This window comes from Lynx canadensis, chromosome C2 (genome assembly GCF_007474595.2).
Source record: "Lynx canadensis isolate LIC74 chromosome C2, mLynCan4.pri.v2, whole genome shotgun sequence".
Classification (NCBI taxonomy): Eukaryota; Metazoa; Chordata; class Mammalia; order Carnivora; family Felidae; genus Lynx; species Lynx canadensis.
Window position 1 is genome coordinate 130,079,756 of NC_044311.2, and position 26,792 is coordinate 130,106,547.

The window sequence follows — 26,792 nt, forward strand, 5'->3', positions numbered from 1 at the left end:
GGGAAGATATGCTCATTAGACTCTCAGTAACTTCTAGACAAATTCTAGTAGAAGAAGTGTGTGGGCTAATTGCCCATCTTTACTGTGTGTGTGTGTGTGTGTGTGTGTGCGCACTAAAAATATCTCCAACCTATAGCATTCATATGCACTGCTGATGTAAATGGGAAAATAAGCTTGAGACATGAAAATTCTACAATGGACTGGGATGATTATCAGGCCAGGATATGTAACCTAGAAATACAGACTTGGTGTAGGAATTGAAGAATCTGTTTGCTAAGACAAAAGGAAGGAAAGAAGGAAGGAAGAAAGAGAGGGAGAAAAGTGGGGAAGGAGGTATGAAGGGAAATAGGGAAGGAGGAAGTGAAAGAAGGATGGGAGAAAGTGAGAGAGAAAGAAAAATAATACAACGTTGACCCTGATTGGATTTTGTTATATTACACTTCTTTTTTTGTAAGTTTCCAAAATGAGCAGTAATTGAAGCTTATTACCCTAATCTGTTATTTGCTCCAAATTTCCCCACAGCAGCTGCAAATAAGAGCCTGAAAGAAGAAAAAGAAATAATAGGAATAAAAAGATTAAAAAGTCAGTGCCAGAATTATAAGGAGCAGTCACTCAGCAAGATTGCTAAAATGGAGAATTGGAATGGGTTATAGGGAAGCAAGCACTTTCGGATCCAATAGCTTAGAAATTTGTAGATTTGACTTTCAATTAAAAAAATGGACCTTAAAATAAATGGAATTTATTTATTTATTTTGAAAAGAGTAGATATCCCTAAGGATGTGTGTATGATGTGAACATTACAGGTTTGAGTTTTGCCTCCGTGACAGATTCAGCTGACTCAATAGATCAACTAAATCATTCTCCCAGATATCATGGCTTGCTCACCCAACTTCTGTAGGTCTTGTTCCAATGTTACCTTATGAATGAAGACTTTAGGTTTAGTCACCCTATTTTAACATAATACTTCCTCCCCTTTCCTGGCTTACTTTTTTTTCCCCATAATTCTTATTAATTTTCAGTATACTGGAAAACTTACTTACTTTTATTTTGCCTTTCATTTCTAGGTTTTAAGCTGTAGGACAGCAGAAATTTTTGTCTATTTGTTCATTGCTTTATTGCCATCTAAACAAGTTTCAACTAAACCCTGAGTAGCATATAAGCTGATGTTCAATAAATATTTTGTTGGATGGGTGAATAAGTAACTGAAGTCTGAAAGAACACTCAGTGATTTTAATCCATCATTTGTTCTATGTTATTTTTTTGAGCATTATAACAATAGCTTTCATTTAAATGAGTGCCAGTTTTTAAGCATCCCTAAGAGAAGCAAATCCAGGAGCACTGAACCAGACTTTGAAATTTATGTGCTGTAGGATCTACACATCTCTGATCATTAGGAGAATTTTCACCTGTGTGTAGTTTCACTGGCAGCCAAATTGTAACTTGTTTAAAAGCTTAAAACTTAAAAATCTATAAGGATTGTTGTAAACTTAATCATACCCTTCTCTCTATAATAAATCAATTTCTCTTATTTATAAAATCACTGTCAGTCATAATATCTAAATTGAACCCCTCATAGTTTTTGTGAGTCACCTTTGGGAAATTTCTACTTAAAATAAGAATCCCAACCCCCATAAAAATACACTTACAGAATTGATTTCTAAACATTTCTCAAGTTGTGGAGACCCAAACTGAAGCCAGCATTCTGAAACTTCCTTCTCCAGTAAGGAGCACATTGAGAAGATGGCCTCAACTCCAGTATGTCATATTCTTATCAACACAGCCCACTATCAAGCTTCCTTTTTAATGACTGTGATAAAAATGTAATTGAAGGTCCATAAATTCCCCCATGCTAATCTTTTCTTGTTTGTCACCATAGTAATTAAATCATTTTTTATTTTGTGTTTGAGAGACCAGAGGCCTATTTTAATTTTTCCAAAATATGTGCATGTTTGGCTACTACCTATGTATTTCCTAGTTTATTATTTTCTGTGCCACTTCCCATTCTTGCTTTCATTTTTTTTTATATGCTTTACTATTTGGTAAGATAATATTACATGGAGAAAATTTCCTGACTTTTCAACCTAATTTTCTATTTTTAAGAATTACCCAAATTTCCATTAGTGCAGCATTAAGATAGACTAGGGGTTGGAAGATACACAGAGGCAGGAACTATACAACAGCAAGAAACTCTCTACAATGGCATGTACAGAGAGAGAATACAGTGAGTCTTCTTCATGGAAGAATTCATGGGGAAAATGGCTAATTGCCCATCGGGAGGTAGGTGAAAAGGAAGCGAGTTGGACTAAATAATGTCTGAGAATCCCTCCCCCCCCCCCTGAAATTTAAGGCCTAGAATCATTTTCTGATGTTAATTCAGATTTCTAATAGGGACTAAAATAATTTGAACTGTCTCCACATTTTTTTCACTTTTTGGTTTAAAGTTACCTGGTATATATTAATTATTTTATTTCTTTAAATATTCCTTAATATCCCCCACAAGTAAATTAAATTAGGAGTGTTATTTCAGTACCTAGACTGCCCCCTTTCTGTCTTTCATGTCAGACTCTTTTCATCACTTTAATCCTCCCATGCACATTCCAGACTTTGCAACTGCATGCTCAGTTCAAGAATAATGGTTTCAGTATGTTAATTTTATATCTTTTATACAAAAATATGCAGACGGGTATTGTGCCAACTTTCCTGAGGGTTTCTGAAGGACAACACGAAACTCATTTTTAAAACTTCTCTACCAGCAAAATAATTCGCTCTTTTAAAATACAGATAGAATCTGTTATTCACAACAAAGTGCCCCAAACTAAATGCAGTATTTTGTGGAAAAAGAATAAATAACATTGTAGTCTGGAAAAGCAATACCCTCCTGTAGAGTGTCCAATAAATTCTTGGTCTTTGTTAGTTGTGTCTAATTATGATGCTTTAATTCCCTTTTAACAGTTGGGTTTCACAGCATTTTATATCCAGCTACATTAAGAATTAATTTTTTGGCTTGATACCAATGCCGAATTTGTTTATCCAAACAGAAGCCATGCCAAGGGCTTGAAAGATGATGACAGTAATTAACCCAAATCATATACCAGGAGTTGTTCCAATGAAAGTGTCTGTTAAATAGTGTATCTTTTCCTGATGGTGAAGCTGATTGTACGGAGGCCATGTATTGCAACGTCCCACAGAATGTTTCTTGACACTAGAGCCAGAGACAGAGAGGGAAGAGCCACCAGACTGATCAAATAAAGCCTTTCTTATTCTGGTAAATAACATGGGAAATGGGGAGAAATGAGGGCACATAGCTCAGTTCAGTATTTCTAGAGGTCAGTTCGATATTAGATAAATCAAATGACCTAGAACTTGGCATACTTCACGCTTCTATGTCCCTACAAGGGACAATGAGATATAGGTAAAAAGCATGACCATTGCAGCAAAAAAGTAGGAAAAAACTGCAGCCACTATAACTACTGATTTTGTTATGTAAATCTTAATATAGTAAAGTGATAAAATATATCATCATAATATAAAATATAATGCTGTTATAGAATAATATTTTAGGTTCATTATATACTGAGCTACAAAGACCATGTATAAAATGGTTTAAAAATTAAAAATCTGTTTTAGAACAACATTTGTATTGTGATACTACACACATGTAGGGAAAAGACTGTGGTAATATTCACAAGCACTTCAGCACCGAATGTCTCTGGAGCATAGGATTATGAATGTTCCTTCTCCTGCTTCTCTCCCTCCTTTGTTTTCCCTCCTCCTTTGCCATTACTTTTCTTCATGCTGTTAGACATTTTCCAAATGTTTCTCCAATAATACAGTTCTAGAGGAATTGACACACACTTGGTGATTGGTTAGAAATGTGCCAAGATTGAGACAGAGGAAGTATTTGTAGCCCTTTACAAAGCCAAGGAAAGCTTTAAAGAAGGTAGGAAAATAACTGATTCAATTTAGGGTGGTGTAGAGATAAACAAGCAATGAGATGAATTGGATGTCGAATAAGCATTTTACTGTATAGATCTGGAGCTCAGGGAAGAAGTATGGACTAGAACAATCAATCTGAGAGTCACCCACAAGGAAGAAAGTTTTTGTAACTGGGAGTGAATGAGATTGCTCAGGAGAGTGTGGAGCATACAAAGGCAATACAGCTGGCCCTTGAACAATGTGAGGGGTTGGGGGCACCGACTCCCCATGCCGTTGAAAATCTGAGTGTAACTTTTGACTCTGCAAAAGCTTAACTACTAATAACCTACTGTTGCTGGGAAGCCTTACTGATAGCAAACAGTCAATTAACACATATTTTGTGTGTATTAACTGAGTCCCAGGCAAACCTATTATTTCTCTCTATTCCCTTCGATATGCAGCCTGTACTCCATAATTACCATCTCATCCAAACGATGGCAGTAATGTGAAGTCTCAGGCTTTGCTTTCTTTCCATTAAACCTTCATGTTAGAACTCACATGTCAGTGCTCATCACACTTGCTTCAAAAGATCATACAGCTGTATAAATTGGTTCCACCGTGAATTAACACCTTTCCTCCACCTGGGCTCTTCATAGTGCCTAGAAATTCTTCCATGACTCTCAGAAGGGGCCCCACATCTTACTTGATGGAGAAAGTAAGGGCAGACAGGAAAGTCAGTCACCAGATCTCTACATTTATCTGCATCTCTACACAGCCTTTTATAGTTCTCTCCTACAGCAAACAAAGGAAATTCTTTATTAATATCCAAGAATAGCCAGATGATCTGAATTCCATTCTGTCCCATTTACTCAAAACACTTTTATTTTTTAATGTTTATTTATTTTGAGAGAGACAGAGAGAGAAAGACAATGTGAGCGAGGAAAGGGCAGAGAGGGACGGAGGGAGTGGGAGAGAGAGAGAGAGAGAGAGAGAATTCCAAGCAGGCTCTATAGTCAGCATGGAGCCTGACGCAGGGCTCCATCTCACGAACAGTGAGATCACAACCTGAGCTGAAAGCAACAGTTGGATATGTTGTGTGTATTATGTACTGTATTCTTACAATAAGATAAGCTAGAGAAAAGAAAATATTATTGAGTAAATCAAAAAGAAAAGAGAATACATTTACAGTACTGTATGTATATTTATTGAAAAAAATCTACATATAACTGGGCCTGTGCACTTCTAGCCTGTGTGGTTCAAGGGTAGACTGTAATGAGTAGATCTGAACCTAAGGAAAAATGAACATTAAATGGAAGACAGAGAAAGAAACCCAAAGAGAAACAAATGGGGGGTGGGGCAGAGAGGAGTGAGAAAATACAAATGCATGGTGGTAGGGAAGTAAAAGGAAATGTCCCTTAAACAAGGGAGCGGTCAGTGGTGATGAATGTCATGGAGAGTTAAAGTGAAATATTTTTTAAAATACTCCATGGATACAACAATAAGTATTTTACTTATTTCATTAAGATGTTGTTGATGGAAACGCTTTCAGCCAGGTGCCAAGTAGTTCAAAAAGGAAAGGTGACTTGGCAGAAAAACATTTAGCTATAAAAAAGTCATGAAGAAGGATAGGAAGTGAAGAGGGATATGGCATTGAGAGTAGAATCATTTTAGTGGCGATGGTATTGGTTTTAAGATAAGAAGAATGTGAGGTGCCTGTGTGGTTCATTCAGTTATGCGTCCGACTTCAGCTCAGGTCCTCTGGCTCTGTGCTGACAGCTCAGAGTCTGGACCCTACTTTGGATTCTGTGTCTCCTTCTCTCTCTGCCTCTCTCTCTCTCTCAAAAATAAGTAAACATTTGGGGTGCCTGGGTGGCTCAGTCGGTTGAGCAGCCGACTTCGGCTCAGGTCATGATCTCCCGGTCCGTGAGTTCGAGCCCCGCGTCGGGCTCTGTGCTGACTGCTCAGAGCCTGGAGCCTGTTTCAGATTCTGTGTCTCCCTCTCTCTCTGACCCTCCCCCGTTCATGCTCTGTCTCTCTCTGTCTCAAAAATAAATAAACATTAAAAAAATTAAAAAAAAATAAGTAAACATTAAAATAATTTTAAAAAGATAAGAAGAATATGTTATTCTCTATAGACTGATGGGAAGGAGTCAGGAGAAGGGAAGAACAAAATGAAGATTAGAAGATTGTGAACAATTCTGGGTTTCTTAGATTTGCCCTAAGATGAAAATCCCTTGGATCATTTATTTGAAAGGCAAGTTTCTAGAGGGGAAATCTTATAATCTGTATTTTTAACAAGCACCATCAAGTGACTCATTGATAGGAAAGTGCGGAAACACTATAATTAATAAATGTGTTTTACAGCACCTGGCTGGCTCAGTTGGTTAGGCATCCAAATGTTGATTTCAGCTCAGGTTGTGATCTCACTGTTCGTGAGATGGAGCCCTGCGTCAGGCTCCATGCTGACTATAGAGCCTGCTTGGGATTCTCTCTCTCTCTCTCTCTCTCTCTCTCTCTCTCTCTCTCTCTCTCCCTCTCCCTCTCTCCCTCTCCCTCTCCCTCCGTCCCTCTCTGCCCTTTCCTCACTCACATTGTCTTTCTCTCTCTGTGTCTCTCAAAATAAATAAACATTGAAAATAAAAGTGTTTTGAGTAAATGGGACAGAATGGAATTCAGATCATCTGGCTATTCTTGGATATTAATAAAGAATTTCCTTTGTTTGCTGTAGGAGAGAACTATAAAAGGCTGTGTAGAGATGCAGATAAATGTAGAGATCTGGTGACTGACTTTCCTGTCTGCCCTTACTTTCTCCATCAAGTAAGATGTGGGGCCCCTTCTGAGAGTCATGGAAGAATTTCTAGGCACTATGAAGAGCCCAGGTGGAGGAAAGGTGTTAATTCACGGTGGAACCAATTTATACAGCTGTATGATCTTTTGAAGCAAGTGTGATGAGCACTGACATGTGAGTTCTAACATGAAGGTTTAATGGAAAGAAAGCAAAGCCTGAGACTTCACATTACTGCCATCATTTGGATGAGATGGTAATCATGGAGTACAGGCTGCATATCGAAGGGAATAGAGAGAAATAATAGGTTTGCATGGGACTGAGAGTTTCCTGGAATGTGGGACAGTTAATGCTAAAACTAAGAATGTCTGGGGAAACCAGAATCATTCGTCATCCTAGAGAGCAAGGATGGTAGAAAGTTGGATTCAGGATCTGGAAGTCTAGATGGAATAAAAACCAAATGTAGTGAGAATAATTTAATGTACAATTTGAAATAGAAAAGGTTATGGCCAGAGATTGAAATGTTTAGAGTTGAGTTTTCCAAGGTGTGTTAGTTTCAGGTTATAAGATTCATGAGTTAAGGACCTGACAATTGATGGTCAAAGTAGAATGCAGATGAAGGACCCTAAATATATGATGGCTCTGAAGTTGAAAAGAGATTGAGTTTAATGAGTTGTCTCTGTAAGCTATGACATCACTCAGGATGGTGGCAGAACAAAGTGGGACGGTGAGCCTGATGCCATTTTTGATAGGCCAGGAGGCAAGTAGATGAGAAGACAATAGATTATGGTACAGATAGGTGGCATTAGCTTAAATAATCTAGGGATTTAGCTCACACTTGAAGGATAATTATCTGTAGAAGAAGAAGGAAAAAATCAGACTTATTCTTCTGACTTTAAAATATATGGGATATCAGAGAATGAACTCTCCATTTGAAGAGATTAAAGGAACAATGCTATATCATCAAGGCAGAGGAATATGCAGCAAAGCATTTGAGAATGTATAATTAAAAAAAAAATGCTTGGTCAATCTAAAACTTACAAAATGTACATTGTCTTGCTTTATCAGGCCCTCATTGGATCAAGGAAAACAATTCTCAATGAAAAAGGAAAAGATCCCTATTGGTGGGGTAAGCACCAGAATAAATATTATTATTTATTATTAATATATATTAATGTATATGATTATATTGCATTATTAATAAATATATATTTGTCATTGAATTTGAGGAGGTTTGTTATATAATAATTCCAAGAACATACATTAAATGGAACTATTGGATATATAGTGTTGTTTAATTAGGATTACATGCTACTTAGCGATATATATTCTTGTTTACTAATGATAGTAACTAATATTATTTGAATATTTATTTTTAACTGCTCCGGACTGTGCCAGCACTTTACATATAACTTATAAGGTGGCTACTATTACTATTCCAAGTTAGAGATGAATACTCTGAGAGATATAGAAGTTAGTAACTTGACTAAGATCACATGCCTCCAGAAATGTCAAGTAGGATTTAAATCTACCTTGTCTCACTTTTAAGTACAGTAACCTAATTTTGTATCAACTTTGCTTTTAGGTGAAGTTCTCAATCATTCTGAAGTACCTCCAAGCCTTTGGCTGGCTCTGGGTGTGGCTGAGTGTGGCCAGTTATGTAGGGCAGAATTTGGTAGGCATTGGGCAGAATCTATGGCTGAGTGCCTGGGCAAAAGAAGCAAAACACATGAATGAGTTCACAGAATGGAAGCAAATAAGAAGCAATAAACTTAATATCTATGGATTATTGGGATTAATGCAAGGTAAAAAAAAAAACAAAGAAACAGCTGCTTCTCTTTTCTCTTTCTGTCCTATTCTAATGCAAGCATATGGCATCATTTTATTTCACATAAAATCTGTGCCATAATTTGCATATATTTTAGAATAATTTAAATGCATATGTTTTTAATTCACCATATTTGAGAAAGTAAACCAAAACTTATGTGTGTCAGCTACATGGCCCACACTAAATAATGTGTTTGTCTCATTTAGTCTTGACAAAAAATTATTTATAAAGGTGTTATTATCCCTATTTTACAGCTGAGGAAACTGAGACTCATCTGCTAAGTCATTCAGAACTCAAAAGTCTTGATTACATGGCTACTCACTATATGTGTTTAAACTAATTTATTAATTTATTTAACATACATTCTAATGAAGGGACTCCTTAAACTTGGGCATCCTACTTAGATAATATGTGTAAAGCTTATAGAAAAATGCTGAGCATAAACCAAGAGTGCAGTAAGTATTGGCCGTTACTTAACACTATACAGAATGAATACTGTGCACGAAATCCTACGGATAGAAAGTTTTAGAGCCAGGATTTGAATTCATGTCTACCTGATTCCCCAAACTTAACCACTAAATTAACATTTCCAAAAGAGTTTTACATGAAACAATAGAGAGGCTCCACAAATATAGGATTCTGTCCTCTAATAGGTCTGCAAAACTGAGAACTGTATTTTTCTGTGCATCTGAAATCTTTTTTCTTTCCTTTTGCTAAAAAGTTTGAGATATTCTTCAATAAACTGACCCATTTAATTATATTTAAACCAGTGTTTCTCAAATCCATTTGACTATAGGGAAAAATTATTTTCTTGTGTTGTCCATTAACATCTTGAGCAACTTGTTTTCCACAGAATACATTTTGGAAAACTCTATACTATTATATGCTCCATTCCAAGTGAAAAGTATAATGTAACAAAATCCAGAAAGAAAAAAAAATAGTCTTTCAAAAAACTTCTTAATAGTTCTAAAATGCTATGGAAACGTTAAGGAGAAAGAAAATTGAGAAAAGTTCTGTGATTATAGTCAAAGATGCATAATCCAGAAAGAGGTAGGAAAAGAATGCAGATTGTAGGTAGTTGAATAATTGATGATTAAGGAGTAGATACATGTTGTCCTTCAAAGAAGTTAGGTGATTTGAAAGAGAAAATTGAAGGATATTCAAAAGTACAGTAGAAATAAAGAGAAGATTTTTTTAAGTATAGACATTTTGTGTGTGTGTTTTATAAGAAGAAAGTAAGGCACCTTGAGGGAGAATGATAGCAAATTCAAATTAGAAAATGATACATGGAAGTCATGCTATCTAAGGATATTCATAAGGGAAAAGACAAAGAGAGGTACATGCATTTGGGAAAATAAAGTAAAGATAAAATAAAAAATACGAAACTAGGGCTTTGCTTCTCTTTTGTCCTTTCCCATCTTTATTGTGTGGCCCGAGTATTTCTTGTAAGTATCTCCATCAAAAAGTAAGCAAATATTGTGAGACAGATTTATGTTTATTTTGTCATTCTGCTAACATAATTCACTGGGGAAAGAGATGTTACATTAATGACTAAAATGAGATATAAGGACTAGCTATAGTATGAAAGATACACTATGTTTGCCTTTGAATCAGTGAGAGTCAAGTTTATTGGCTTGCAGTTTACAATTCATTGAGGAAAAAATGGATATAGCGGTCTAGAATTCTAAGCAGCTAAAGAGGATCCATATATACAAATATCTCTATATCTATGTCTATCACATGTGCATATGAGAGTTAAACTCATATCGATCCAGGAGCTCATGTTACAACTTTCAGGGAAATTCAGTATACTTTGAAGAATATTTTAAGTGAGCAAATATCATTCCCTATACTAGACAAGGTATGCAGGTTTAGTACTCACAATTTTACTTTTGTAAAATGAGAATTTTTTTAAAATTTTTATTTAAATTCCAGTTAGTTAACATACAGTCTAATATTAGTATCAGGTGTAGAGTTTAGTCATTCATCACTTACATATAACACCCAGTGCTCATCACAGTAAGTGCTCTCCTTAATGCCCATCACCCATTTAACATGCTCCCTCACCCTCCCCTTCAGTGACCGTCAATTTGTTCTCTACAGTTAAGAGTCTTTTTCCTGATTTGCCTCTCTTTTTGTTTCCCCCTATATTCATCTGCTTTGTTTCTTAAAGTCCACATATGAGTGAAATTATATAGCATTTTTCTTTCTCTGACTGACTTATTTCCCTTAGCATCATACTCTTTGCTTCATCCATGTCATTACAAATGGCAAGATTTCATCTTTTTTAATGGCTGAGTAATATGCCGTGTGTGTGTGTGTGTGTGTGTGTGTGTGTGTGTACACACCACAATGTTTTTATCCACTCATCAGCAGATGAACATTTGGGCTCTTTCCATAATTTGGCTATTGCAGATAATGCTGCTATAAACATTAGGGTGCATATATCCCTTTGAATTACTATTTTTGTAATCTTTGCATAAATACCTAGTAGTGCAATTGCTAGATCATAGGGCAGTTTTCTTCTTAACTTTTTGAGGAACCTCCATACTGCTTTCCAGAGTGGCTGCACCAGTTTGCATTCCAAACAGTGCAAGGGGGGTTCCCCTTTCTCCACATCCTCACCAATACCTGTTGTTTCTTGTATCGTTGACTTTAGCCATTCTGACAGGTGTGAGGTGATATCTCATTGTGGTTTGATTTGTATTCCCCTAATGATGAGTGATGTTGAATATCTTTTCATGTGTCTCTTGGTCATCTGTCTGTCTTCTTTGGAAAAATGTCTGTTCATGTCTTCTACCCATTTGTTAATTGGACTCTTCACTTTTGGGGGGTTGAATTTTATAAGTTCTTTATAAATTTTGTATACTAACCCTTTATCAGATATGTCATTTGCAGATATCTTCTCCAACTTCATAGGTTGTTGGAATTGTTCATTTTGCTGATTGTTTCCTTCACAGTGCAGAAGCTTTTTTATTTTGATATAGTCCCAATGTTTTATTTTTGCTTTTGTTTCCCTTGCCTCAGGAGACATCTAGTAAGAAGTTGCTATATTTTATATCAAAAGGGTTGCTACCTGTGTGCTCTAGGATTTTGATGGTTTCCTGTCTCACATTTAGGTCTTTCATTCATTTTGAATTTATTTTTGTGTATGGTGTAAGGAAGTGGTACAGTTTCATTCTTTTGCATGTTGCTGTCCAGTTTTCCAAACACCATTTGTTGAAGAGACTGTCTTGTTTTTAATTAACTATCAATAGACACAGGAAATATTTTGTAATGAAGGCAATAGATTATGCACAGCTTAATCAAAAGATTTTTTCTTGATTGGTGTTTTGTGTAGAGTGGTCTTCAGTCATTAAAATGTGAATCTTCTCTGTTTTTTCTTTATTTTTAATTTTTTGCATTAAAAATTAAAATTTTCTGAAGATTTGTTATTAGATGCAATTATAAGTTATCTATAAGTAGGGTGAGCCTAAGAAATGAAAATGCATAATTTCTAATTTTTTTCAGTAGACTATAGCTGCATCTTATGGAATCTTGTCCAATCAAAAGCAGGCTGTATTCACTGACATCATCATAGCTCACAAAATAAAAAAGCTGGTGGGGGCAGAGGGGCGGTTAAAGCATAAACAGCATTGTCATATGTTATTACCACAGGCCTCTTATGAATTATATAAATGTTAACATTCAAAATAAGCTAGAGTTCGAAGCACAATGTTAGATCTATATTTTATAACAATAATAAAACCTCTTACCTTATTTTCTACAAAAGAAATATTTCTGCATATCTTTTTTTTCCTGGGTCCCAGCTATTTGCCTTAGAATCTCTAGGACACTCTGAACATCTCTTATCTATTGTGTTTTATGCCTTACCTTTCTCCAATCCAATGTGAACATATAGGCACCTTATTTTCAAAGTGCAATGTGTTTTTTTTATTTAAATTTTTATTTATTTTTATTTTTTGAGAGAGAGAGAGAGAAAGAGAGAGCTCATGTGCAAGCAGGGTAAGGGGCAGAGGGAGAGAGAGAGAATGAGAGAGAGAGAGAGAGACAGAGAGGGAGAATCCCAAGCAGACTCCATGCCCAGCATGGAGCTCAACTGGGGCTTGATCTCATGACCCTGGGATCATGATCAGAGCTGAAATCAAGAGTCAGACATTCAACCGACTGAGCCAGCCAGACGTCCCCAAAGTGCACTGTTTAGAGTACACTGCTGTTTCTAGTTTAACATGAGTAAGTGGATCATCTACTTTACTTACCTCACAAAATACCACTGAAATGACAGTGAATAAATATAAAGGAAAGACTTCAGAAGATTTCAGAGTGATAAAGTTTTACATAAGCAGTTATTATACTGATAGATAATCAAGGGTAGAGGAACCTGCAGATATGGGAGAAGCTGTAACAGAAGAGGGAGTTGGTCCTTTGAGCAGTGGATAAACACTAAACTCATGGTCATGGGTAGAGAATAGGATTGAATTGCATGGAAATAATCAAAATAATTCACTAGACCATTGTTCTCCTCCCATTAGCCTCTCCTACAACACCCACCACCGTCACCAATGTGCACAGCAACTGTCATTGTAGTAATTTCATTGTAGTGATACAATGAAAACTAGAAAGTTGATATATAAAGAGGAAATGAGGGTTTCTAGTGTGTGTGACATACATAGAAGAAATCCTTAAATGGCTTTTGGAGAAGCTCCAGCCTACGTGTCTATATTCCAGTATTCCAGACTCTCTGTGTCACACCTACCCAATTTTGTGGAATTTGAAGCAATCTCTTCCATTCAGAGGAAAAAAATGTTGGGGGAAATTAATGTGTGCAATAGCAGAAGGAAGCCATCAGGTACCTCTATTAATTAACCATGTGTTTATTTCATATGTTTAAACTGATAATGATGGATGATTTTGCATTTTAATTAAACCAACAGTATAAATAACGGCTAACAAATCAAGCAATGGAGTTTAGTAATGAAACAATCCTATTTGAAATAGAAGCTTAAAATGTCAAATTAGTATCTTCAGAGATTCAAAATACTATATCCACAAAGCCAGTGCAAAAATGTGCTGAAAAAAGTTCAATCATAGACAAAAAATACTTGAAACATTTAAAGAATTTAAAGTGTGAGATATACAAGTGTGAGAAGATATGTTAGAAGACCTTTTCCCAGAAGTACAACATAAAAAATATAAATCGAAATGATAAATAAGAAAATTAAGGGAATAATCCAGGAAGTTCAACATTCATATAATACATCTTTCAATAAATGCAGGTGAAAATGGTCAAATTCACAATATTTAGCATTTCCCAAAACTGAAGAATGCAAGTGTTCTGATCTTGCAACCATTCCAGGTTAGAGTGGAAAGTGAGAGGGTTCCAAAAGAGTAGATGATGCTGCAAAACAGGAGAGGGCTAAATAGGATGAAGGAAATAGAATATCTGATGAGTCTGAATATATTTGGAAAAGATTTGCTGACAATTGAAGTGTTTGGGAATGAATTAGTGCTTGTTGCATAGAAAACTAAGAATATGAAAAAAGAATGGTACAACCATAATAAATTTTGTTAACTTCATACATAATGTATGTTTGGTGGCAATATAAACATTGGATATTTATTTGAGGAAAGAGGGTAACAACCTGTTTTTGAAAGGGAAAGAGGGAAGTATGGGGGAGTGAGGTAGGAAAAAAAAAGAAAATGTATAAAGTTAGAAATCACTTAACAGCAGCATATGATATTATTTAAAATATAAAGGAATTAGTTAAAATAATTTAAGATGATCAGGGTTAACTGCCATTCTTTTGTTTTAAACATACTTCCAAGGGTATAAGAATTATGCTGACATCACACTTTTGTTAGCAATTTCGTGTATTAGAGAGCAGTGGAGCAACTGTGTATCCCCTATGACTCAGAACAAACTAGCATAAGTAACATGGGAATTTATTGACTCCCCAGACAGAAAAGTCTAGGCATAGGTCATTATACACACTACAGATGAAGTGTCCACTATTCTTTACGAACTCTACTTGTTGTCCTCATTGGCTTAATTCTCAGGCTTCACATGATGATGGAAATGTTCTCTTTCAAAGAACTTCCTTTGAAGTTCGTAGAAATTCATAAAATTTTACTCCTTGAAACAATTTGAATCACATATACATCCTTGACCAATCACTGTAACGAAGCATGACTTCTTTTAGCCCTATAAGTTCTCCATTTTGAGAATTATTTGTCCTTTCATTTCCTCTCCCACGTGGATAGCCTTCTATGAGCTTGTCTCTTTCTTGTCATACTTGGTCAGATGCAAGTAACAATAGTCGATAGATAAAGCTAGATGCTTATTATTTATATGTCTGCCTTTTCAGCTGTGGCAAGAACAACTCTTCCACCAACCAAATCTCAGTAGCTTAACAGACCAAAAAAAAAAAAATGTGTTCATTGTGGGTCAAGTAAAGGACTACACTTGTTCTTGTGACCCAAGTTGAAGAAGCAATCCAACCCACCATTATAAATGTTAACAGGCACTGTACAAGGAATAAACGTGAGCAGTTCTGGTACCAGCAATTAAATGCTTTAACCTGGTATTATGTGTTGTTTCTCCCTCAACTTGTTCTTCAGAACCCTTGATATGGTCCCCTACATCACAAGGAGGCCAGAAAGGACAACTCTACCATGGACTAGAAGCTAGGAGAACTGAAATTATTTGACTAGCAGCACCAGTGACTACCATATTGTCCCATGGGACATCACAAATAGGTTGCTAGAATTCTGTGATCCTGGTTGATCTGTTACATTTTGTGCATTACTCTAGAATCTATGCCCATGAATAAGGAGCGTTCTTCTTTGATAGGATTGCAACCCATCAGAGTGTCTGTATTTATTATAAATGCACCATTTACATTTATACTTAGTTTGATCCACAGTCGCACGTTAAGTTTGCTCTTTGAGTTTTCCATTTAAAAAATGCTATGATAAACAACACTTTGAGAATTAAAATATAAAATTCCTTAAAAAGGTTAACATGCCCTTGATAACAATTTGTTTTTAGGTTTCTTTGTCTGCTCTGGAGCCTATATACTCACTCGAGGGTCCCTGGCTGCCTCTCGAACATTGTATGCTCAGCTATTGGATAATGTGCTACACCTCCCGCTCCAGTTTTTTGAAACCAGTCCTATAGGCCAGATAATCAATCGGTTCACCAAGGTTAGTAAAGCTGTACCTTATTGAATAGCATGCTTAAAAATGATGATCCATATTTAATACCTTGCAATAGCATTTTTTAAATTAAAAAAAAAAATTTAGTGTTTATTTTTGAGACAGAGCATGAGTGAGGGAGGGGCAGAGAGAGAGGGAGACACAGAATCTGAAGCAGGCTCCACGCTCTGAACTGTCAGCACAGAGCCTGACATGGGGCCCAAACCCATGAACCGCGAGATTATGACCTGAGTGCAGTTGGACGCTTAAGCAACTGAGCCACCCAGGCACCCCTTTGCAATAGCATTTGTAAAAAAAAAAAAAAAAAAATCACCCTGAAAAGATGGGATTATGTTTAGTATAGATTTTTTTGGTATTTTATTTCTAATTCTTGGGATATTTATAATTGATGTATAGCAGTATCACATCTTACACACATAATCAAAATAACCCTTGAAAATTGCTGGAAGGATCCAAAAAGTATATGTGCTCTGGTGTCTACAACTCCAATTCTTGTATATATTTAGCTTGAGAATCACTAATTTAAGCTGAGAAGGTAAAGAAAATTTAATTCTTTATGGAGACATTTGTATTTTAAGCATTCTGCTTTTAAGTAAACTGTCAACTCACTTATGGTGAATGTGGGAAGGAGTATAGCTTCCCAGAGTGTCTCTGCTTACCTCCAGGATTTTCCCCATTATATTTACTATTTTTTTTCATGTTTATTTATTTATTTTGAGAGAGAGAGCATGAGCAGGGAAAAGGCAGAGAGGGTGAGACAGAGAATCCTAAGCAGGCTCCGTGCTAAGCAGAGCTTGATGCAGGGCTGAATCCCTGGACAATGAGATCATGACCTGAGCCAAAATCAAGAGTTGGTCACTTAGCCAACTGAGCCACCCAGATGCCCTGGGAAGGTGTGTTCTAAAGACAGGCAGGAGGGGCGCCTGGGTGGCTCAGTAGGTTAAGCTTCCGACTTCAGCTCAGGTCATGAACTCATGGTCCGTGAGTTCGAACCCCGCGTCGGGCTCTGTGCTGACAGCTCAGAGCCTGGAGCCTGTTTCAGATTCTGTGTCTCCCTCTCTCTGACCCCCCCCCCCCCCTTCATGCTCTGTCTCTCTCTCTGTCTCAAAAATAAATGAACGTTAAAAAAAATTTTTTTTAATAAAATTAAAAAAAATAAACACAGGCAGGAAACTACATACAGATATGATGCTCTTACCCTATTTGGTTCATGAGATAATCAGGAAAATCCCAAAGCAAGACTTAGAATTAATAAAATTCCACCTCCACTCTTTGTGTCAATTTTGTTATAAACTCATTAGTTGATCCCTTAAGGTTGGATGTCTTCCTATTCCCTGGGATTTCATAGGTCATACCTTATACCATAGATTTGACAACATAAATTTGATTAAGTTATATGTGAATTGATAGATGACCTTCCTATATTCTCTCTCTCTCTCTCTCTCTCTTTTAAAAGTTTATTTTGAGAGAGAGAGAGAGAGAGAGAGGAGGGGAGGGGCAGAGAGAGAAGAGAGAGAAAGGGAGAGAGAGAGAATCCTTAGCAAGCTCCCCACTGTTGTGGGGAGCCCGATGTGGGGCTCAAACTCAAGAACCTGAGCCGAAGTTGGACAATTAACTGACTGAGCCACCCAGAAACCCCCGCTATGTTCTTCTCTCATTCCCATTGTCCACTTCAATCTTTCAGTTTCTAATTTTGTAAATGAAAATTATTTTGTTTTCCTGCCTTTTGTGATGTTGACAGGACCCAGCTAGCCAAGAAGGCCACTGAACGTGTTCTTGATGGATAAGAATGGCCCAGGAGTATTTTACATTTTTTAAGTAGTGACTAGTGCTAGGCCAATGCTCCTGAACACCCAATTACTGGGGTTTGGACTCTTTTTTAAAATCTTTTTAAGCAGAGTCTGACATTAGTCATATAAACTAAGTGCTGTGTATTTGTCACTGGGAAACGCACATTGCTTGATCATAGGCATTTTGTTACTAAATACCCTCTTAACTATTACAACTGACTACAGGGGGAAAATATGTGGGGATAGATTGGGAAGGGCAAAGACCATGTAGTTAGACGTATTCAATCATCATATTGTCACATCCAGGTATTTTTAAAATTTTTACATTGAATGATATATTTCTTCTTCTTCTCATTTTAAACCATGAAAAGTTAAAAATATAGTGACCTGATATCAATTTTTTAGGACATGTTTATAATTGATATGCGTTTCCATTACTACTTACGGACCTGGGTGAATTGTACATTGGATGTTATTGGAACAGTTTTGGTCATTGTAGGAGCTTTACCACTCTTCATTCTGGGGGTTATTCCCTTGGTTTTCCTCTATTTCACTATACAGGTAAGTACATGGACTTTTATGTGTATTAATAACAGAAGTTCACAGTCAATTATAAATTCAAGCCCACTTCAATTGCCTGTTAGTTCAAGTTCTCCAAAAAGTAGATTCCAAGAAAGGATTCCATATAGTAGAGTATGACTAGAGAATGCCTGCAAAAGATAGAGGAGAGGGAGCCAAGGGGTGAGCCCTCAGACAGCAATGCATGTCTGATTCCTGTGAGGGAGAGAAGAGGATTAGGTAGGGAAAATCTTGGATTACAGGACAGTTCCGTGAAAGATTCATCAAATGGATGGGGAAACTACAACCAATGTCACCCATTGGAGTATTCCATGTGTCCCCGAGATGGGCCTGCTCTAGCACCCCTGCCATCCCCACTCATTGCCTGGAAACAACCTGTGGGTAACATGGCCTCCATGCTTAATAGAGTGGTAGATGCCGGGGCAGCAGCCGGACTGACAGTCAGCTGTTCTCCCTGCAGCTGGAGAACTGAGTTGTGCATTTTTATGGTCACCACAAAATCTATATGGTATTTGCATTTTAGCAGAAAGTTAATTTGTCTGTAAATCCAAGAGAGAAACAGATGCTGCCTTTTTGTCCTGTTATCCCTGATATCGGCAAAGTACTCCTAGAAGAACTAAACAGATCTTTCATGACATGATATATATCTTTATATTCCAATTAAAATGTGGTCAACCACATTCCAAAATTATGTCACTGTGAGACTACAGTGTAAAATGAAATTTATTTTTTAATGAGATGTCTTAACACATATTTAATTTAAATACGAAAGTATTTTGAGGCTGTTTACATGAAAGGATGCAGTTCTTGTAGTTCAGTGCTTTCCCAAAACCCAAGTTTTAAAATTTGTATTGGAGTTTAATCTGCCCAAACCAGAATGTTAATCATTTTCTTATTTCTACGCCTTTGTGATTATTATTCCTCCTACTTTCTATGTTTTCCCTATTTTCTCTGCCTGACTGGATGTTACTTACCTTTCATGGCCTAGGTCATATTTCATTTTCTGTGTGAATGAAGTATTCTTTACCAAAATAGTGCAAAGAGATGAGACTCATTCAGGTATTATTGATTTATTATACTACTAGTATTACAGGCTATTTTTAGACCACAAATTATCTCTCCAATGAGATTGTAAGTCTTCTAGGGAAGACAACTACATCTTAGGGCTAAAAGAAACAAATCTAGACCATGAAGGATGGTACTGATGGTATGATTGTACCTGCTTAAAAAAAAAAAACCCTCATATCACAAAAGAAAATTTATGTGATAGTCTTGTGGTTGGTAAACTATAACAGGGTGACCAGGAGTGGAAATGATCTAGAAACCATCTCTTGTTAGGGGACACTGTATGGAGTGAGCCCTGAATATGAATTCAAGAGCCTCAAATTCTAATTACTTTCCTGACTTTTATGTTTGGCACATCACTTCCCTTTCTAGGCTTCATTGATCCCCCCTATAAAACAGGAGTTTTGTTTTATATCAGTGCTACTCAAAGTATGGTCCCTAGACCTATGGGAGATACCCCAGACCTATTGAATCAGAATCTTTGGTTGTACCTCTTTTTTAAAAAATCACATCTTAATGTATACGTATATAATTTTTACTTGGTAATCACATTCTAATAAAACTGGGAGGAAATAAAGAATCTATCATGGTGAGGCCCACAGTCTGTGTTTTAACAAGGCTTTCAGGTGATTTTTATTAAAGTATGAGAAGCATTGATCTAGATCAATAGTTCTTAAACTAAATACTCTAGATAGATTTGTGGAAGAACTCCAGTGCTTTTGCAATTCGTCGAAATTTCCTGCAAATTTATGACAATCTCTTAAGTCCCCTTGCAATCCCAGAACGCCATAATCCTTCCTCTGTGTTCTCCAGGGCACTTAACACAGAGCAGAGCTGGTAGACTGCAAGTTGACAGGCCATATGGAGTTTCCGATATGTTTGTGTCCGGCCTGCTCAGTGTTTTTTACTAAAATGAAGACATTTTAAAATCAGTGATTTTACATAAAACTCCAAGCCCAAAGATTTTTCTTGAAAACATTGCAAAACGTGGTAATTCTTGATTTTCATTTCCGGTGTGTTGTGATTATCTGGGGCTGGTGAATGATGGTCCAGTTAACTAGGACATGCTCCCTCCAGCCCTCCAGTCTCTGCCCATCCCAATTATTCTCAACCAAGTTGGAGGGGAAGTAGCCAATTATACTTGTGGCTGCACTGGAGGGAAGTGCTTGTAGACAAGAAAAATGAATATTTTTTCCATAATTATATTTAGGAACAAAAATAGTATTGTTTGTATACTTGACTAACTTCCTTCACTTAATGGGTTCACTCCCTGGTCACATTTCCAACATGTGACATAGAGCTTTTTCCATAGCAGGTACTCAGTAATGGTTGTTAGAAAAGATTACCAAAGTGGAACCTTACCCACCTCTGTTCTAGTTGTGTTGTCCGGAATCTGGATTTTTTACTGGGTTTTTACTGGGTTTTTTACTGTGCCAAGGGTGTATTCGTTGTTGTTAAAACAACAAAAAAAATTACTCTTTCACAGTTCTGGAGGCCAACAGTCCAAAATCAAGGTGTGCATAGGGTTGGTTCCTTCCGGAGCCTTTGAGGGAGAATTGGTTTCATGCTTCTCTCCTGGTTCTGGTGGCTGTTTGCAATGCTTGGCATTTTCCCTGGTTTATGCACACATTTCTTCAATCTCATCCTCACGTGGCTTCCTCCCTGTGGCTTTGTCTTCTCCTTTTCTGTCTCTTATGAGGACACTCGGAGTTGGGCTTAGGGCCCACCCTAAATCCAGGATGATCTCATCCGGAGATCCTTAATGACATCTGCAAAGATTCCATTCCCAAATAAAGCCACACTCACAGGTACTGGAGACTGAACTTGAACTTCACTTTTTGGGGTCTTGTCATTTTCAAACTATGGAAGCAATTTCTGCTCCATCTTTCCAACTGCCTTTTTCTGTTTTCCGGTTAGAGATACTACGTAGCAAGCTCTCGGCAGATTCGACGATTGGCAGGAGCCTCTCGCTCTCCTATCATTTCCCACTTTAGTGAGACTTTATCAGGGGTGTCCACTATCCGGGCATTTGGACACGAACAGAGGTTTATCCAGCAAAACAAAGAGGTGGTGAATGAGAACTTGGTCTGTTTCTACAATAATGTAATTTCAAACAGGTAAGTGACAGCAATATACCTACCTCAAGACCAGTCTCTTTTAAGATGTCTTGTGCCCTGACTTCTAAACAGAAGGAATGTTTTGCAATGGCATTTCATGAAATTATTAAAAAAAGAAAAAGAAGAAAGCCTTAACTGTTTCTAATATTTAATGGACATTTAAGTTAAAATGTATCTGTTCATATTCATATAAAAGTACACACTACTTTACATGAAAATAAGGTCCCAAGTTTTTTGAAGGTCATATAGGATGCTATTGGAATTTCTAGAGATATGACTCTGTTATATTCTATATTTGTAGAATATGTTCTATTTGCAAGCAATACTTTATAATAGTTTAAATTTGAGATCATCATTTTACATACAGAGGAAAATGAAATATTAAATAATAGCGGGGCACATATAACTTTTGGAGACTAATGTTACCATAGAAAAAAGGATATGTAATCGGAAAGGTGATTGATTTTCTAATAGGATTTTAAAATACGACGCATCATTTTAGCTGGTGTTCTTTTTTGACTTTTTTATTCTGATTAAGTTTTAAAGCAAAGTTCTGCAAAAGTAAAGTGTTTTTATGCAAAGGAATCCTTTAATGTATCATCACTGCAATCGTCCTATTTTGACTGAGTTCTTAGGAAAAGAAAGCAGCTATTGATGTTTATTTTCCATTTCCCAGAGGAGAGTTCAGACCAAGTACACCAAAAATCTTGCATCTCAGTTGAAGAATATTTTCCATTATCACAGGTGGCTGTCTGTTAGACTTGAATTCCTTGGCAACCTAATGGTATTTTTTGCTGCACTGCTTGCTGTGCTGGCTGGCAGTTCGATAGATTCAGCACTAGTTGGCTTGTCCATATCCTATGCCCTAAATGTAAGTAATAATGATTTTGTGGTATATGATATGTTTATAATGCAATTAATTAAACTATCCTCTCCTTTGCCTGTCTGAATTATAGATTGTATTAACTAAGTAATGAGAGACCAATCTGGATTGCCCTGGAGGCTCATTTCTTCCTCTGTTGCTACTAGCAGGAAGCTGGCTCAGCAATACTAAGTCAGCTCACAGAAAGAACAGGCTGAGTGCTAAAAGACCAGGAAACTCCTGCTGTTACACAGTTACCCAGAAGTTTCTTGTTCTCCTACCTTTATGGATTTATAGCATGTAACAGGGGGGGAGGGCCTCTCTCCACTGTGGCCTGCCAATCCAGTTTGCCCAGTCTAACCAAGGAGATAATGCAAACTCTGGGGAGAGTACATGCTCTCCTTCTTTGCTTATAAGTTTTTCCCTAATAAGCCCTATTTTATATTACATTGAAAAGTACTAGTGGTATGAGTGTGTTCTTGCCCTCTTTGTAAAATAGAATATTCCTTAAATTACTTAGTATAATTACATATTATTAGAGGATAAGTCTAGATGATGTGGGTACTTGCCCTTCATCCCTTATCCAAAAACCTTAATTAAGGCCAGTTGCATTTCAGAATTCAGAACTTAGTCTTGTAGAAAGGAAATAATGACACATATACCATAGTCAAGGTCTGGGGCAGAATCCCATAATCAAACTACTTGCTTTGCAGTAAAATAGATGAATGTTTACTCTAAGTGGGTTCAGTAAAGACTTTAAAGAGCCCCATGTCAGTTCAAATCAGGTTGGCCATCAAATGATTTGGCAGCAAACTTAAGGAAAAACTGAACTGACAAGAGTTGTTTGACGTCCAGAATTAGGCTTGAATTACCTCCTGTACTTGTGGGTAGGGTGAGAAGAAAGTAGAGTTTAAAAAAAAAGAGGAGACAAGAGTGGTCAAGAGTTAGGAGATTCCTGCTTCCAGTGAATCCTGCCAAAGGTAATGTTATTCACAACTTTTTTCTCACTTGGGACGTACATTTCTTGAGGCACATCTCATCAGTCTTGGTACCCACCGTTCCTTACACTAAGTATGGACTCCTTCAATACCTGCTGAACTATATTCATTCTTCTGCCAAAAAAACACTGTTTGTATTGATCAGTTTAACATAAAGAAACACTTGTGTGCATGTGTATAAGTATATTTACTTCTAAAGTTGTTCTAAAGTTGTTACTTCTAAAGTTACTTCTAAAAAAACATTGTTTGTATTGATCAGTTTAACATAAAGAAACACTTGTGTGCATGTGTATAAATATATTTACTTCTAAAGTTGGTAAATAATCAGAAGAGAGAAAAGTACATGAAAACTATGAAAAGTGAAAGTGTATAAAGTATGATTAATATTATGTAAAATACTAAAGAACCAGTCAGTAAGCTCTTGGGTTTTTCCCTCCAGATTACTCAATCTCTGAATTTTTGGGTAAGGAAAGCTTGTGAAATTGAAACCAATGCAGTTTCCATTGAAAGAGTTTGTGAATATGAAAATATGGGTAAAGAGGTAAGCACTCCTAAATAACCAATAAATAGATGCAGGATTGAGATATTGTAGTGCACCTTGAATTGACATTTAAAAAAAATTTTGGTTGGCTCACTAGGTTAAGCGTCCAACTTTGGCCCAGCTCACGATCTCAGAGTTTGTGAGTTCAAGCCCTGCGCCAGGGTCTGTGCTGACAGCTTGGGGCCTGGAGCCTGCTTCTGATTCTGTCTCCCTCTCTCTCTTTGCCCACAACCCCTGCCCCACTCACACTATGTCTCTCTCTCTATCTCAAAAATAACTAAATGTTTAAAAAAATTAAATAAAAAAATAAATTTTAAACAAAGCCTACCTTTCCAAATTCATGTTTTAATATTCAGCATTTCAATAAAATTAAAACCCAATGTATTATGGAATACACCATTATTTTATATATCACAAAAATAGAAGAAAAGACCACAGATAACTAAATTAGGATAATACATAAAATGTAAGATACATTTGTAAAATGTAAGATATATAACATTTGTTATGTTATAAAAATGAAATATGATTACTTGTTTTTAGAAGGCACAATGATTTGTCCTCTACCAACGTAGAGTAAAATATGCAATCTAAGATTATAACTTTGTGAGGATTTTATGTTGAGAAAGGTGTCTTAATATAGTGCTCTCATAATTAAAGCCTGTGCAATTTTTAAATTAACTATATATTTATTGCTTATGCCTTCTGTTTCATTTACTCATCATTAGCATCTCCGCGCATGGGAAGGAGGAGGAGAATAAATCAGTCTGTTTTATTTCCTTTAATTAGTTATAATTTAGACAAGAGAAGAATTGGGGGTGCCTGGGTGGCTCTGTCAATTAAGCACCTGACCCTTGATTTCAGCTCAGGTCATGATCTCAAGATTCCTGAGTTTGAGTATTCCAGTATTAGGCTCTGTGCTGGTGGTACAGATCCTGCTTTGGATTCCCTCTCTCTCTCTCTCTCTCTCTCTCTCTCTGCTTCCCCCCCCACTCTCTCTCTCTCAAAAATAAATAAACTTAAGAAAGAAGTAGAAAAATTAACACTCTGTCTCTCTCTCTCTGTCTCTCAAAAATAAATAAACATTAAAAGAAAGTTTTTAAAGGGGGTCCCTGGGTAGCTCAGTCACTTAAGCATCCAACTTCGACCCAGGTCATGATCTCACAGTTTGTGAGTTTGAGCCCTGTATTGGGCTCTGTGCTGACAGCTCAGAGCCTGGAGCCGGCTTCAAACTCTGTGTCTCCTTTTCTCTCTGCCCTTTCCTCTCCTGTTCTCTCTCTCTCTCTCTCTCTCTCTCTCTCTCTCAAAAATAAATAAACATTTAAAAAAAATTTTTGAAGAGTAGAAGAATTAGACTATTGACAGTATAATATTTGAGATATCAGTGTATTTTACTAATCTGATTTACTTCTGTCTCCCAGTTCCATGAATTAACAAGGCAGATGTTATAGTTGACTTGAGTTTCTGTATCTTCTTCAGTCCACCTGTAAAGGTATCTGAATCTTCATGAAACATTCCTCTTTTGCTCATGTCTCTCAGGAAGAGGTGTCCCTCCTCCAAATAGAAAACCTGAGTTTCTACTTGTATTTTTGGTAATATTTGTTCATTTTTTCTCTCAGATGTTGCTTCATTAACCACTTCCTTTAATTCCTACATATCAGTACCCTGACCCCCTTGCCTCTCTTAACCTACAAAGATGCTAAAATATTATCAACAGCCTGGAGCTCCTGGGTGGCTCAGTAGGTTAAGCATCCGGACTCTTGATTTCAGCTCAGGTCATCATCTCACAATTAGAAGCCCCATATTGGACTGGGAACTGACAGTGAGGGGCCTGCTTGGGGTTCTCTCTCTCCCTCTCTCTCTGCCCCTCCCTGCCTCTCTATCTCAAAATAAATAAACTTAAAAAATTTTCATATCTATATCCTCCAACTCTACCTAAACTTTGATTCTTCTCTAGAGTCTTCCTCAGGTCTTAACCTCTTTTTTCACACATGGTTCATGGAAGATTAATCTACCTTCACAACCTCCAATTATCAGTATTCAGTTTGCTCAGCCTATTGCCACTGTATCATTTTATTGTTTTCTGTATTTTCTAAATATTTGTATAAATATTTTTATATGTAAACTTTTTATATGTATAAATGTTATATATATATATATATATATATATTCTTTTCATATTGTAAAAAACAATAAAATGTGTGTGAATACACACATAACACACCCACACCCACACATTTTTAAAACAAAATCATCTTTATGTGGGGTGGTTGGGTGGCTCACCATTAAGCGCCCAACTCTTGGGTTTGTCTCAGGTCATGATCTTACGGTTCCTGGGTTCAAGTCTCGAGTCAGGCTCTGTGCTGACAGTGAGGAGCCTGCTTGGGATTCTCTCTCTTCCTCTCTCTCTGCCCTTTCCCCCACTTGCATGCACTCTTTCTCTCAAAATAAATAAATAGACATTAAAAAAAATCATCTTTATGTGATTTGGTAACTCAAGTTATAAAACCTCTTGACATGCAAGAAGTAAACTGTCCAGATAATTCTGTTTATCTCTCTGTAGCCCACGTTGTCTGCACTTTTTGCAGCAGAATTCTTTGGAATAGCCTGTACTTCTCTCATCCTACTTTGGACTCGCTCCAAACAGGCTTTTAATTCCACCACTTCACTGAACCTGCCCTTGGAGATCACCCGTGGTCTCCTTTCAGGCCTCCCTTGACCTGATCCATCATCTGACACTGGGCATCACTCCCTCTCATGAAAGCACTTCACCTCCCCACCAGACATCACACTCTCCTGCGTGTTCTTCCGCTTCCTCCTGTTCGCCCAACATCCCAGGCAGGCCCTGTCTCAGGACCTCAGCACGTGTTGTTAGGTGCCTGCCAGGAAAGTGATTCAACCCATATCCCAACAGCTTGTTCTCATATCTTGTCCAACCGAGCCTTTCCTAACCACCCTACTTAAAAATCACACCACCACGGGGCGCCTGGGTGGCGCAGTCGGTTAAGCGTCCGGCTTCAGCCAGGTCACGATCTCGCGGTCCGTGAGTTCGAGCCCCGCGTCAGGCTCTGGGCTGATGGCTCGGAGCCTGGAGCCT

General features: G+C 37.1%; 1 protein-coding gene across 4 annotated transcripts in view; it reads left to right on the top strand.

Annotated features, from left to right (window-relative positions):
- The window catches only part of LOC115523851 (multidrug resistance-associated protein 1-like), an 89,064-nt gene that overhangs the window by 54,848 nt on the left and 7,424 nt on the right, over nt 1–26,792 (top strand). For all 4 annotated transcript variants that reach the window (XM_030330117.1, XM_030330111.1, XM_030330118.1 and 1 more), the window contains 7 exons: nt 7,769–7,829; nt 8,286–8,505; nt 15,577–15,731; nt 17,939–18,094; nt 21,095–21,294; nt 22,039–22,165; nt 23,594–23,695. In XM_030330117.1, coding sequence (XP_030185977.1) covers nt 7,769–7,829; nt 8,286–8,505; nt 15,577–15,731; nt 17,939–18,094; nt 21,095–21,294; nt 22,039–22,165; nt 23,594–23,695 — 1,021 coding nt within the window. The remainder of the gene's footprint in view (nt 1–7,768; nt 7,830–8,285; nt 8,506–15,576; nt 15,732–17,938; nt 18,095–21,094; nt 21,295–22,038; nt 22,166–23,593; nt 23,696–26,792) is intronic.